At 30.0% G+C, this 15110-nt stretch overlaps 1 protein-coding gene across 1 annotated transcript; it reads left to right on the forward strand.

The window, feature by feature from the left end:
• The first annotated feature begins 3703 nt into the window (after positions 1–3703).
• On the forward strand, positions 3704–4923 carry SHN2 (Integrase-type DNA-binding superfamily protein). The gene is made up of 2 exons (XM_020383002.3): positions 3704–3880; positions 4176–4923. The coding sequence occupies exons 1-2, from the start codon at positions 3801–3803 to the stop codon at positions 4669–4671; spliced, it is 576 nt and encodes a 191-aa protein (XP_020238591.1). The 5' UTR covers positions 3704–3800; the 3' UTR covers positions 4672–4923.
• The last annotated feature ends 10187 nt before the right edge of the window (positions 4924–15110 follow it).

Raw genomic sequence — 15110 nt, forward strand, 5'->3', positions numbered from 1 at the left:
ACTATTTTTATATTTTTAGCGACCGATTTTAATTTGGTCGCTAAAATTATTATAAATAATAACATTTTTATTTTTTTAGCTACCAATTTTAATTTGGTCGCTAAAATTATTATAAATAATAATATTTTTTTATTTTTTTAGCGACCGATTTTAATTTGGTCGCTAAAATTATTATAAATAATTATACTTTTATTTTTTTAGCAACCAATTTTAATTTAGTCGCTAAAATTATTATAAATAATAATTTTTTTTTTATTTTTTTAGCGACCGAAACCGTTTCGTCGCTATTTTAACCAACAATTATTATTTTAGCGACCGATTATTTGCCACTAAAAAATTCGGTCGCTAAATAAAATTTGCAACCAAATCAGATTCGGTCGTTAATTGTGTCGCTACTAGCGACAGAAAAAAATCGGTCGCTAATTTCGGTGGCTAAATTGACTTTTTTTTTGTAGTGATCAAAGTCAGACTCAATGAAAAAAATACATTCTTATTAAGCTAAAAAAAAAGACTAACCTATACAAATTCATTGAATTTATTACCACTATCATTATTATCGCTTCTATCATCATGTAGTCATGTTAAGTCAAAAGATGATTTTAGTATACATTATTCAACTCTCTTATTTTAACTTCTCTTTACACTTCATTCGACTAATATTACTACTTCGCTATGAAAAGTGTAAGTTTTTAATATATATTATTCAACTCTCTCATTCTAGTATTTATCTTTTCTTCATATATTATCATATGACAATGACTATGATGAAAGTAGTACCGATAATAATAATAGTGATTTTCACATGAGGATAATTATTTGTTGAAAATTGAATATAATTTCGCTAACTTTAATTCAAAGGTGTATTTTAAGCAAATTATAGCTATAACTCGCTAATATACTTCTTCTAAAAGAAAGTGAGTGTATGTTAACAAACTTCTCAAACATTTGTAATGAATACCTACTCTAGGAGGGATCCATTTATTCTAGGAGTAAGTCTATCTAGACTTACTCTATTCAATAACTTATGTTCTACATCAAATTTTAACAATTCAACTGCTGAAATTAAAGTTCTTAATGCATAAATCAAGTCTGCAAATTTTTTAAAAATTTACAAATTTGATCTATGTATTAAAAGCTTTAAATTTAACGGTTGGATCGTTGAAATTCAATATAGAACATGAGTTATTGAACGGAGAGTAAGTCTACGTAGACTTACATCCTAGAGTAAACGAATCTCACACCTAACGTCATTCAAATCATGTTTGACATTGTCCCAACCTGAGATAAATCTTTCCCCTCATGCCTAGTGCCACTGATCATGTGTTTGACGTGATCAAGGCAAAGACCTTTGGTTGAAATTTCACCCAACGCCATGAAGGCATGCTTGACGTGACATCAAAAATTTATAATTATAGACTTCGAAAATTGTTTCCTTCACTTGAAAATCAACTCAATTAAACATGCAATGACACCGAACAATCATAGGAACCTCATACAACTCATATCTAAGTTAAATAACAACATGTAACACCAATCATTCAAAATCACCCAAAACACCTTCATAGTTCAAAACACCAAAAACCACTCACTTTCATCCAAGCGTCCAAAAATCTCAACCATACAACCACGTTAGATGAAAGTAACCACATGCATTCAACAATTCAAACACCAAAAACTAGTCCTAGTTCCCTTTACCTCAACTCCAAGCCAACCAAAATTAAAGAAGAGGAAGGAAAAGGAAAAACCACTCTAAGCCCAAAGAGCACCAAAGATTCTTGGCTTCAACTTTGAATCAACGCCTCCACAGATACACCTACCCTCAAGGAGGATCTGAAAGAAGAAAATGAGGAGAAAGTTTTAGAGAGTCAGACTCTATCTTATAGGGGTGAGCATTAAACCGACACCCGAACCGAACCCGAAAAACCCGATAAAAAATATTGTTTTTGGGTGGGTTCGGGCGGGTCTTATGGGTAAATCGGGTTAAAATTTTGATTTTATACGGGTTATATTGGGCGGCTTCGGTTTTGAATTTTTAAACCCGCCAAAAACCGAACCCAACCAAAAATGAGATAAGTTTAAATTTTTATTACTTTTGTATAACTAAACAACAATGGTCCAAACTTAAAAGTCTTTATTTCAAGTATAATATAGCCATCAATTTGTAACTTATTTTTTTCCTTTTTCTCATAACTTAGATATTTATTTTGTCTTCTCCTTCCTCATTCAACTTCTCAACACACTAGTCCTTTTTTAGAGTTATCTTTTTGCTTCTTTCTTTGTCTTTCTTTTCCATCTTCTTATCTCCATTTTGAGTACATTTTGTGTGACTGTGATTTCTTATGATTTTGTAATCTGACTTTATATTTCTTTTCCATGTAACAACTATGAATTTTGTTATCTTTTATTTTTGCTCCTTTAGTTTGTAAATGTTTCAACTACGAATCTACTTACACCATCTATTGTCACCTTCATTCTATTTTTATACACTATTTTAAAAATATTTTTTATCGTTTTAAGCTTCATCTTCCTTAAAATAAATTGGTTTACAAAAAAATTCAAACCCGATTATACCCACCCGCTTAAATCCGAATCCGTTTCAACCCGAACCGCCTCAAATCGAAAGCTCAGTCGGTCGGATATGGGTCACATTTTTTCAAAGTCGGTTTACAATAGGTTGGACATTTTTCACCCGAACCCGACCAAACCCACCCGTTGCTCACCCCTACTATCTTAGGGTCAACCAGAGCTTTGACCAGAGACCTTCACAACTCACCTAACTCACCCAACTCACTTAGATACAATATTACAACTATAAATAATTAAGGTGCCAAAAGTATTTATGATATAGGTGTCTCCCTTAATTTATCATCACTATTTCAAAAATCCATTCCAAATAAAATAAAAGGGTTGTTGTCCCCTATGTCGTACATAAAACAATTTTCTATTAAACAATGATTTGTTAACACCTTATTATTTTAAATATCGATCACATCAACACCTTCCATTTTTCTTTATTTATTCCTTCACGTCACATTACATTACTTATCATATTTATATTTTTTTTCTTCTTTTACTTAGTATCTTTTTACAGGTATTTCTGAGGTTACAGAATTAGAAATAATCTTAATCACATTAGTGTGATTGTTTTTGTTTAAAAAAAATACACGCAATAAAAATTAAATACAGAATTTCTATCTAAATAATTTGTCATTGTCATTACAAGTGTTATGAGTTATTTCACCTGGTATCAGTTAGTATTTGGGTGTGAAAATATATTTTTTCCTTTTTCCATTTAGGAATCACGTGATGATGAGAAGGCTTTTAATCGCTTTCACGTTAGCCGATCGACCGTACCCTATCTCGGGACTTATAAGGAAGGAATCCTCAGGTTATAGTGAGCTGAAAAGGTGAAATTACACTCTTTTTCTAGCATTTTTTTTTCACATTCCGTGTTGGAAAAGAAGCTAACCACTTGCAAGTTTTGAACGTGTGGATGGAAGAGAATGGAACACAGCTTTGATGCTGTAATATTTGTGGGCAGAATGAGCCCTACCCGCTTCTCATTTAATTTGAGTTGTTAAGGAGCCATGGATTTATCAAACTTGTGCAGGTGAAACTTTTATTGCATGTGTACTGTTCCACTTCCACTTTCCGTCCAATCCTCACCGACAACCCATATAAATTTCGTTAGAGTTACACCAAATCCCTATTAATTCCCTTCACCGCCCCCTCGTACTCGTACTTTGCTTCTCTCTCTCTCTATATAACAACTACTTTCTCACGCACCAATTAACAAAGACATGGTACAATCCAAGAAGTTCAGAGGAGTCAGGCAACGCCAGTGGGGCTCCTGGGTGTCAGAAATTCGCCACCCTTTATTGTAATCATCTCATTAAACTCAAAACTAATGCAAATCGCACAATGCAGCTCCTTTATTCATCATTGTCACTATTACACAACTCTCCTCACATTGTTACTACTACTGTATTCAAGATATTGTCCGCTTTGATGTCAGTTAGATCTGATAATAATGACAGGCAATCGAGTCATCAGACAATATCTCAGATGCGGTGATACTAAAGATATATAGACCGAAACATTTACATTATTACTTTTATATATACATAACCCACCTTTTGTCTCTGTATGCTTATTATTTTTGTTGAGTGATGCAGGAAGAGAAGGGTGTGGCTAGGGACATTTGAGACAGCTGAGGCTGCAGCAAGGGCATATGACCAAGCAGCCATTTTGATGAATGGTCAGAATGCAAAGACGAATTTCCCCACTTCAAAGAACCAACCTGAAGAAGATCATGATGACACTTTCTTATCTCCCAAGGCTCTTTCAGAACTCCTCAGCACAAAGCTCAGGAAGTACTGCAAAGACCCTGCTCCATCCCTCACTTGTCTGAGGCTTGATGCTGACAATTCCCACATTGGAGTCTGGCAGAAAGGGGCAGGGCCACATTCTGGCTCCAACTGGGTCATGAGGGTTGAGCTCGGCAACAAACAAACCAAGGGTAGTGGTGAGTCTGTGGACTCGCCACTAAGTTGTGGTACTGATCATGGTGCTGGAAATGAGGTGGTGGAAGAAGAGGATAGAATTGCTTTGCAGATGATTGAAGAGTTACTCAATTGGAATTATCCTTGTGGCGCTTCAACTTCTTCTTAAGTGCAGCAAGTGTAAAAGGAACCTTCCCTGTCATGTATAATAGTAATCATGCATATCCCTTTTACATGCTATATATATATCCTTTTCAATTCGTTTACTTTTCTGTTTCTGTAAAAATGTTTGTCAAGTGCTGATATCATGATAGCCAGTTTGATGGTTACTTAATACACTTTGCAATATTGTGATTGGTGGTAACCATGAACATTGGATCAAATTAGAAACGAGAAAAGGAACTTGGTTTGTCAATTTTAATTATTCGTTAGTCTGGGTTACTACCAAACTATATATAGATATATATTATTTAGACGTGCATGGCCTAAATTGAAGCAATGATGTACAATTTTTTTCTCCTTAATTTTCTTCAAAATTCTAAATCAAAGTAATAAAAACCGCATGCATCACATCTTCTGATGTACATATATATCCTGCGGCGGCGCCTATCCTTTTTCCTCTTTCAGCTTACAAGTTGCCTGCCTTTCTTTCCTAAACCCATGTTACTGTAACATATCTCTGTCTTGCCTCTATTGTCATATATACACTTGAATATATAGAACATTCTATATAGTATCCGCACATATTTTTCTTTATTTCTTTTACTTATTATATCATAATATAAACCTTTCTTTCTTTTTTCTCTTCCCCTTCTTCTTAATTAGTTTAACATGTTTACATTTTTCTCTCTTTTTTTTCTACCCCTCTCTCTAATAGTTGAATAAAGTAATTATATTAATCAGTTTTTTGCCTCATAGGTGTTCATGGCGTTTATATATATCACTCCTTATACTTTGGATTTAGTGTACTCTTAATGTTGGTAGTTATAGACACTTAACATTGTTTCTTCTTGGAACTTATTCTAAGGAGTGATGTATATAATCTATTGTTACTTCTAATTTTCTTTATCTCAAATTAAAGTATATATAATATATTTTTATGAATATTCATTCATTTGAATTTATGTAATGAAAATATTAAATAATTTTTAAATTTTTTAAAAATCTATTAACTTTTTTATAAGAATTTTTAATTAAATCGTTATATTATTGAAATTCAATGTATGTTATGAGTAATTTGTTTTTTATTTAGCAGTGATTGAATACAGTAACTCTTCTCTTCCTCTCTATATATAATTTTCAAAACTTTAATTATATTAAAATATATCTCTATTACTATACTTGCATTTTTTAACTCTGTTTTTTTAATGTATACTTTCAGAATCTCATCTTATTGCGAAGTATAGTATTAACTATATTTATATCTAAAAAAAATTGTTAAAGTCAATAATAGAATTATAGAAACATATTGAAGTCTCATCTATATTAGAAATAATAAAATTAAAAAAAAAATCAGGGACCAAGCCTCAACATGCAACATAAATCCGTCCCAGCCAGAACCTACCCATTTATATTCCTATTCTTGAGCTTCTATATAGGTGTCCCTACACTTACTGTCTTTTGACTTTAAAACCACGATTTTATCATTTTTTCTACAATAGATCATGTTATGTCAAAGTTTTTCCTAACGCGTTTATTCTGAATCTTATGCGATATATCTACTTATCCAATCCAACATTCTCATATTAAATACATTAAATTTATTCTCTTGTTTATTTTTTACCACCTAGCACATAGTGTTATACAAGAAATCTAGAATACAATTGTTCCATAAAAACTTTTCCTTCCTTTCAGTGGTACCTTTCTTGCGTGCATAATCATTCAGAGACCCAGCCCATTTTTTTAATTAATAGGGACTGTGTAAGTCTTAAAATTAGATTTAATATATAATTTTTAGAACATATTTGAATGTTTCAGACTGTTCCAATTCATCGTTCATTATTTTAAAATATATAAAATTTTAAAGTAATTATGTACTAATAATTGTATTAAACCAACTTCGTTTGAAAAATGCTAAAATTTGAAAGGAAAAAAATAGTAATAAAAAATTAAAAAAGAGAAAATAAAAAATAAAAAATGGTAAAAAAATATAAATATAATTATAAGAGATAAATCAACAAGTGAGATATATATACACTATTGTCCAAGTAAATATCTGACAAAAAAGATTTTTATGTTCAACTACATAACTTCATACTATCATATCTTTTATTATAATTATTTGTTTCAGATATTCTTTGCATCATTAAAAAATTTAACAATTGATTTATAATTATTGTCTCTAACATGAAAACCAAAATCTATCTCTATCGTAGATAGTTTGTTAAGAACGGTTAAAATCCCACTTTATTTTCTTTTCAATCAAAAGTCACACATTGCTCACAACAATCACATACACATTCTCCTTCCCTTGTATAAGGAGAAGACCCCAACCCTTTAAATATATATATATAAAAAAAAAAAAAATTCACTAATGAAAACATTGAACCCATAGTAAAAGAAAAAACAAATTAAGCATGTCATCATGAATATGAAGACGTTCAACAAAAGAAGCATATGAGATGTCTTTGAGATAAGTTTCATTTATCTTTTTTTTATAAATATATTATTTTATTTATTTTAAGTTTTTTTAAATATTTTATTCAATATTTAATTTTTTTCTTATAAATTCATAATAATGTCTTTTATATTAAATAAATGAATATATCAAAATGAAAGAGAGTTAAGTAGATATAACATCTTTTAGCTTTCCAAAATTTCGAGAATACAAGCTGTGATAATTTGATATACTCGAATTTCTTGATTGATTAATTTCTATAATCCTGTTATAATAAAAAATAATGATTAAAAGTATTCAAATTGATTGACTTGAGTGTTGTCAATTTTACAACTTAGAATGCATTAATTGTGATAGTTCATAAATTCTAAGATTTAATAAACATAAAACTAGAAAATTTCAACACAAATATTTTATACTAAAGAACTATGTGACTTTGATTTTTCATTACACATGAAGTGAAAATAAATCATTCATGTCGAGCCAAAAAAATAAAAAAGTAAAAAAAATTCACAACAATAATAATAATTTTCATTTTCATTTAAATAAAACAAATTCACTTGTTGAATAAAATATATTTGATTGTCATAGTTAATCTTATTAATAGGGTGAAATATTATGAATAATTTGTTTAATTAATTAGAGGTAATTGTCTTTATGATAGAAGTTATAGAGTGATAATACTTTTTCTACACGCAATCGACTCTGGAACTCAAAATCTAATTATGTAGACTGTAATGACCCATTATGATCTCTAGCTACATTATGTGAAATCACTACTAGCCCAGAAACTAGTTTATTAAAACTATAAAAGGTTAACTATCAGATATATGAACATACTATATAATAGGAATATGAAAGTGCAATCATTGTACGTATAAAAATCATATACATGTATGTAAAATAATCCCTAGATAAACTATATAGCCTAGTGTCGGTCAAGCACACCTATACAAGCTATATAACATAGCATCGACACCAACAAAAGTCCCTCCACTCACCAACAATCGCTCCTCTAGCCTAGTCTTGACCTGCTCTCATATAACGTATAATCATTGCAATCCAAATCACATGTAAACAAAAGGGTAATTTAGAGTTCGAAAACATGTAAGCATGGAAAACAATTATATATCATTCAACATCATAGCAAAATATACATGAAAGTCAAACACTCCAAGGCAAACATGTATTTCATTCACACCAAATCAACTAAGACATCTATTAATGCATATGAACACATCACATCATATATCATATGCAAACACCTCAATTAATGCGTCATCACGCATTCACCCACAGAGATTTCCTAACAAAGTAATTAGTTTAAGTGATTTCATCTTACCGAACCAGTCTAATCGTTTTCGCATCCAAAATGTCGACTCGATCACAACAAAATGGGGTACTGATCTCTTATCTCGATTCTCAAATATTGTCACTTACACTAAGAAAGTCTGATTTCACTATTAGGAATAATACAACTGGGTATAGACTTATCATGACTTTGACATGTATTACCAAGTTACGTATGGAGTTCGCCCACTGATTATCCTCAAGGAACCATGCAACTTTTCCAGGTACTTGATTAAGGGTTGTAGTCCTTAACCTCCTACCTTACTCAACCATTAACTAAGGACCTAGAGGAAACTCAACACATCTCAAAATTCACTCTAAGAGACATACCTAATCAAAGAGGGTTTTCCAACAATAGCCTATCCAAACACCACTTCAAGATTTCCTATGTGAGATCTTCGGTTTTTAAAACATTTTCCTCTCCTTAAGTCCTAAGTTAGCCAACATGTCTTAATGTCATATTGTATTTTTAGCATCCACACCTTATGCATACATCATCTACATACATCACATCTAATCAATACATATAGAGATCAACAACATCATACAAACATATAACATACATATGCTCACCATCATCCAACATCATCCAATCATTTATATATGTCATATCCAATCAACATCATAAAACTACAACTTTCATAATTTACACAACATGCAATAGAGCCCATACATCTATTCATGTTTACCATACAACCTTTCAAAACACAACCATCATTAAGGCATCCCACACCCGGCGCCATCGAGGCAAGGAACTCTCTACCTCACTCAAGCTTGACGCCATCCAAATCACATCTAGTGTGACCGAGGTGGAGATCCCTTGGGACCCCACGTTTGGCGTGACCAAATCCATGCTCGACCTCATATCAGATAGAAAGTCTCTACCTGACTCTTGCTCGAAGTCACCTCAATGACGCCCAACGTCCTTTAAGTAGGGAGTCTCTATCTTGATCATGCTTAACGCCATCCAATTAGGGTCCAACATCACCAAGTCAAAGACTTTTTCACTCTATCACGCCTGACGCCATTCAAACTACGTCTAGCGTCATCCCAACCCGAGACAAGTCTCTTTCCTCAATACCTAGGGTGATTGATCCAACGTCCAACGTGAATAAGACAAAGACCTTTGGTTGGAACTATATCTGACGCCATGAAGGCGCACCCAACGTCATATCAGAAATCTGTTATTGTAGACTTCAAAATTTGCCTCAATCCACATGAAAAACAACCCAACCAAACATGCAATAAATCCAAATTCACATACTAACCATATACAATTTGAAATCTTCAGGAAACAACACAAGTAAGTCATTTTGCACCATTCACCAAAATCACCCCCCATGAGCTTAAAACACCAAGAACTCAACTTGCATCAAAATCTCACCTTATATTTTGCCTAACAGCCATGAATTTAAAAAATCTCACACACATACAACCAATTAACTTAACAAGAATCAAACAAAACTTCCCTTACCTCAAATTCTAGCTACTAAGAAGAAGAAATGAGGAAAAAGAAAAGAAGAATTCCGAGAAAACTCCAACACCGCACCAATCCTCAACTCCAACAGCTTCGGGTCACCACTCTAAGGATCAACAAATGCCTCTTAAGCCTCTAAGGAATCTAGAAAGAAGTATCAAAGCTCCAGAGCTTCTCACTTTACTTTCTCTTTCTAAGGTCTCTAAGAAATTGAGTTTATGAGGCTTAATCATAAGAAAACTTATATACATTTTTCTCTCAAGGTCAACTGAACCATTGATCAGAAATTCTCACAACTCACCCAATTCACCCGGTACAGTATTACATAGACCATTTTCTATTTTATGATTTTTTCAATATTTTTCTTTCAAAATAAATATTAGTGACAACTCTTTATTTTTTAATTACTTTTTTGTCATCTCGTGATTACTTAGGTTACTACAATAATCAATCTTTTTAATAGATAATACATTGTAAAACATTACGTTATAATTATAAGGACATTATTTATTTTAAATATATATTGTAAAATATACCTTAATTCAAGTTTTATATTTTTTTATTGCATAATTTAATTATACATTTGTTAAAACATTGAGTTGATCAATTTTGTCTCATATATTTTTGAATCTTAACAAGTCAAATTTAAATTTGAATAAATAATTCAATTAATTTTTCAGATTAAACAAGGACAAAAATAAACTCATCCCAATACATCCCGTACTCACCTCAATAAGCACATCACAAACCCTGCTTGATGTGATCATTATAGTTTAAATGTTGCCCTAAAGTTTTCCTTCATTACATTACCTAAAATTTACAAGAATCGTAAACTATATTATAAAATAGATAAATAAAACTCCCTTTTTTTACATTGTAAATAACTTTTTAGTAAAAAAAAATATTTCAATTTAATTATTTATTTAATATAACATTGTGTTTAAAATTAATTAAAACATAAACACATTTTTAGTTCTTATAAGTATGAATCAAATTTAATTTTAGTTTTAAAATATTTTTATTAACTTTAATCTTTATAATATTTTTTTTTAAATATTAATAATTACTCTAAGATAATGACATGACATGATGACATATCTTTTACGAACTTATGAAAATAAGTTAATTTACAAAAACCGAAATTAAAATTTAATATATTTGTAGAGAATAAAACGTACTAAACTCAATTTTAAATTGAAAATTTGTGTAACAATTCTAAATTAATTTTATTAAAACTTAAAATAAATTGCTGCTATAATATTATCTGTCTTGTGTATGCAGTTGTGTTAAATCTTGTGGCCAGTTATCCCACCCTTTAAGGTGTCTTCAACATAGCGAGGAGATATTAGTCACTTCTATATATTTCAGGGACGAAAAAAAAAAAACCCTTCCCACCTAGATGGCTAGATCCACCAACAGGCAACCCGGAAATATACACACCAGGACGATTTGATCTGAATTTCCTTGCATTATAAAACTTGGTAAAGTTTACTCCATATGCATGTTATTTTTATGGGTGATAAATAGATAGATCCAATAACCTCTTTATCTTATGATGCATCAAATTAAGAAGAGACTATTTATAGATTACCTTTTGAGTGGTGCAATATTGCATTTATGCATCGAAACAAGTACATAACTCTGATATAGAGTGGGGAAAAGATTAAAATTATGGACTAGCTAGGTATTCCGTGTGAGGACGAAGCTATACACTCCTCTGATGTCAACATGCAATTAATTAAATGAAAATCTCCACAAAAATGCTAGGAATTTTTCTTTTTTTAATACTTAAAGTTAGGGATAATTTAACTAATTTAATTTGACATCTATTCACATCCTGAAATTAGCATTTGTCCTTGGCGAACTGTCCAAATGTTATTAGATTTAAAAGCAAAAAAGATTAAGTAGGATAACCTATACTACTTGATCAGCAATCAGTTCACATGCATAGATTGTACAGCTTTAATAATGAAAGTTCGTACATCAACGATAAAAATTCGACAGTGAAAATATTAGAAAACTTTTCAACTATTATCACATGCCAATGCCCATTTTTGTCTAAAGTAACTGTGAGTCTGTGACAGCAATTACATTCATGTATGGCACTTGCTAAGCTATAATGGGATTGTTGTGGAGCTTAATTTCAACAAATTATGAGTATTGGTCAGTCAACTTAATTTAATAAACTATAAATGTTAACTATTCAGTATATAAAATTATCAAACATTTATTTATTTTAATATATTTTTATAATTTTAGAGACTAAAATAATTATTTTTTAATCATGTCAATAACTAGCATGACAATTAATTAAAAATTTCATGTAACAAAACATTTTATTTTTTTTATTTGAGTAAATTATACTCTTATGTTTTATATTTTTTTAATATTGTAATTAATACTCTTTCGTTATTTGGACCTATAATAGCATTCCGTAAAAGTTGAAAAGAAGTTACATTTCGCATGTTTAGATTATGTTCAATTAACAAAGTCTTATTCGAGCTCCACCACTATTTGATCCTCCTCCCCCGCTCTAGTACCTTGCTCATATATATCAACTGCCTCTAAAGCCTTGACCAAGTTTGCTCTCAGCCAAAGTTCAAGAAGTCCAAGAAAAAAAGATGAAAAAAGAAATAGATGCTAATGCTAGTAAGCCACAACGACACCATTTATGTTGTTTACAATTAACACTCGCAAGTAATGGTTGCAATATTGCATCGCGGCACGAGGCTAGGGACAGTATCAAAGGAGATTTTTTTCTTGGACTTCGATTGAGAGCAAACGTTTTAGGACAATTAATGTATATGAACAAGTTGTTAGAGGAGAAGGAAAAAGAAGGAAAACGAAGAAAATGAGGTGGTAGTAAAGCTTGAAGAAGACTCTGTGAATAAAGGAGTGTAACATTTTTTTAACTTTTAAGAGTCTTATTCAAAGAAAGAGAATTCAAGAGTGCGAATGTAACATTTTTCAACTTTTAAAAGTGTCATTATATTGATTATAATTTAAAAAAAAAAACATTAGAGATTTAAGTATAATTTACTCTTTATATTTTCAAAGATTAAATTTATCAACATAACATATAAATCAATTGATATATAGTTGTTTTAACTCAACCAGTAATTTTGAGCTCAAATTTTGTGCATACAATTGTATTTAATAGTCAAAGAAAAATTTTGTGAGCCTAAAATAATTCTACTTGTCTCAAAGAAGATTTTATCTCTTGCTAAGAAAACTTGCAGAAGTGAGAATAAATACAAAAATGTATGAAAGCTAATGGCATCTAATTTGTGTGGCCTACATTTAGAAGAAGCTAGCAAGGATAGATGCCACGAATTCTTCTATATAATAAAGAAGAAATTGACATAAAGGAAGAGATGACACAAGTAGGTGACTGATTAATAAATGCTCCATGCATCAAGGAACAAAGCAGAACGCACTGTTCTCATTACTCATTAGTAAGATAAGAACCTCTTTTATTATTTGGGGTTAAATTTCAAGGCACAAATCAGTGGAAGACTTTGGAATAGTCATCATGCTACAGTCTATATTAATGTCCTTGTTTATGGTTGTGGAAATGATGATGCACCACAAGCCACCTCAACAATTGTTCATGTACTTTGTGGGGTACTCTTATTCAAGAATTAATTTCGCACAAGTTTAGTTGGTGGCCGTACATCATGGTGGAAAATTGAAGCCCCTTTTGATTTGCTTATTGAACTGACATGTTTGTCAATTCCAACTTAAGGAGTGGATTTTCTTTTTAATTATTTTATTTTATTTAACTTAATAATTTATATTTTATATTAAATTTTAATAATTTAAATATTAAATTAAAAAATTTAATATATAGATCAAATTTATAAATTTTTTAAAAAATTAAAATTTATTTAATATTTTATTTCATTAATTCAAATTATTTTATATATTAATTTGAATTAATAAAATTAAATATTAAATAATTTTTAAATTTTTTAAAAATATGTATACTTGACTTATGTATTAAGAACTTTTAATTCAATAGTTGAATTGTTGAAATTTGATGTAGAATGAGTTATCCGTCAATTTGAATTAATAAGATGAAGTATCAAATAGTTTTCAAATTTTTTAAAAATTTATAGATTTGATCTATACATTAAAAACTTTTAATTCAATGGTTAGGTCTTTAAAATTTGATATAGAATATAAGTAATTGAGTAAAGTAAATTTAGGTAAACTTACTCTTGGAGTAAGTGGATCCCTCCCAATAACAAGCCTACTTATATAGTTTAACCATTAAATTAAAAGTTCTTAATGTATAAATTAAATTTGTAAAATTTTAAAAAATTTAAAAATTATTTGATACTATATTTTATTAAATCAAGTTGACGGATAATCATAAAAGAATTTTATACGTTAATTTTAATTAATAAAATTAAATATTAAATAATTTTTAAATTTTTAAAATTTTGTTGACATAATTTATGCATTAAAAATTTTTAATTCAACAATTAAATTGTTGAAATTTGATATAAAATATGAGATTTTGTTGTTTACTAATTCATCTATTTCCTAAGAGATTAATCGATGTACTCATATATAACCTGCTCGTAAATATTAGATTGTGTCACACCATTGTTGTTCGGTACTAATATTTCCAAGTTCAATCTATGAATAGAAGGAACGAAATCCCGCAGCCACCAATTGTACTATGATGTATATCTATAAATAAAATGTAAAGTTCTTATATTTGTTACTATATTTGTGCATATACATTCAAATGTGGTCAGACACAATGTTAATAAAGTAAAGTCGAAATATATAGGAGGTGCAAGTTACACATAAATATCACAAATAAATTTGCCTCCATAGACTCTTGAGAACAAGTGAACAACACAGCAAGAATCAAACACCATGAATTCTGCCGACAGTGTTTTGATTCAACATGGGCTACCTCTATAAATGCTTTATGTTGTTATCAAACTATTATCTGACACATTTTTAACATGTTTCTATGATTAGAATGTTGTATGAATTTTATTAAGGTTAATTTAATGAAGAAAAAAAAACTATACACGATAATAATTTTATACTCTTATTCAATTATAAATCATTAATTTGTTCACTTTCACAATAATTATTTTAAAAGTTTAATAGTGATTTTTGATTAGTTGAGAGTGTAAAATTA

This window comes from Cajanus cajan, chromosome 6 (genome assembly GCF_000230855.2).
Source record: "Cajanus cajan strain Asha chromosome 6, NIPB_CcT2T_4, whole genome shotgun sequence".
Taxonomy (NCBI): Eukaryota; Viridiplantae; Streptophyta; class Magnoliopsida; order Fabales; family Fabaceae; genus Cajanus; species Cajanus cajan.

What these genes read in the sequence shown, in the direction of transcription:
- SHN2 (XM_020383002.3), top strand. Translation starts at nt 3,801, where the DNA reads ATGGTACAATCCAAGAAGTTCAGAGGAGTCAGGCAACGCCAGTGGGGC. An exon ending in GAAATTCGCCACCCTTTATT is followed by an intron (nt 3,881 to 4,175) that starts GTAATCATCTCA and finishes TGAGTGATGCAG; the next exon opens with GAAGAGAAGGGTGTGGCTAG.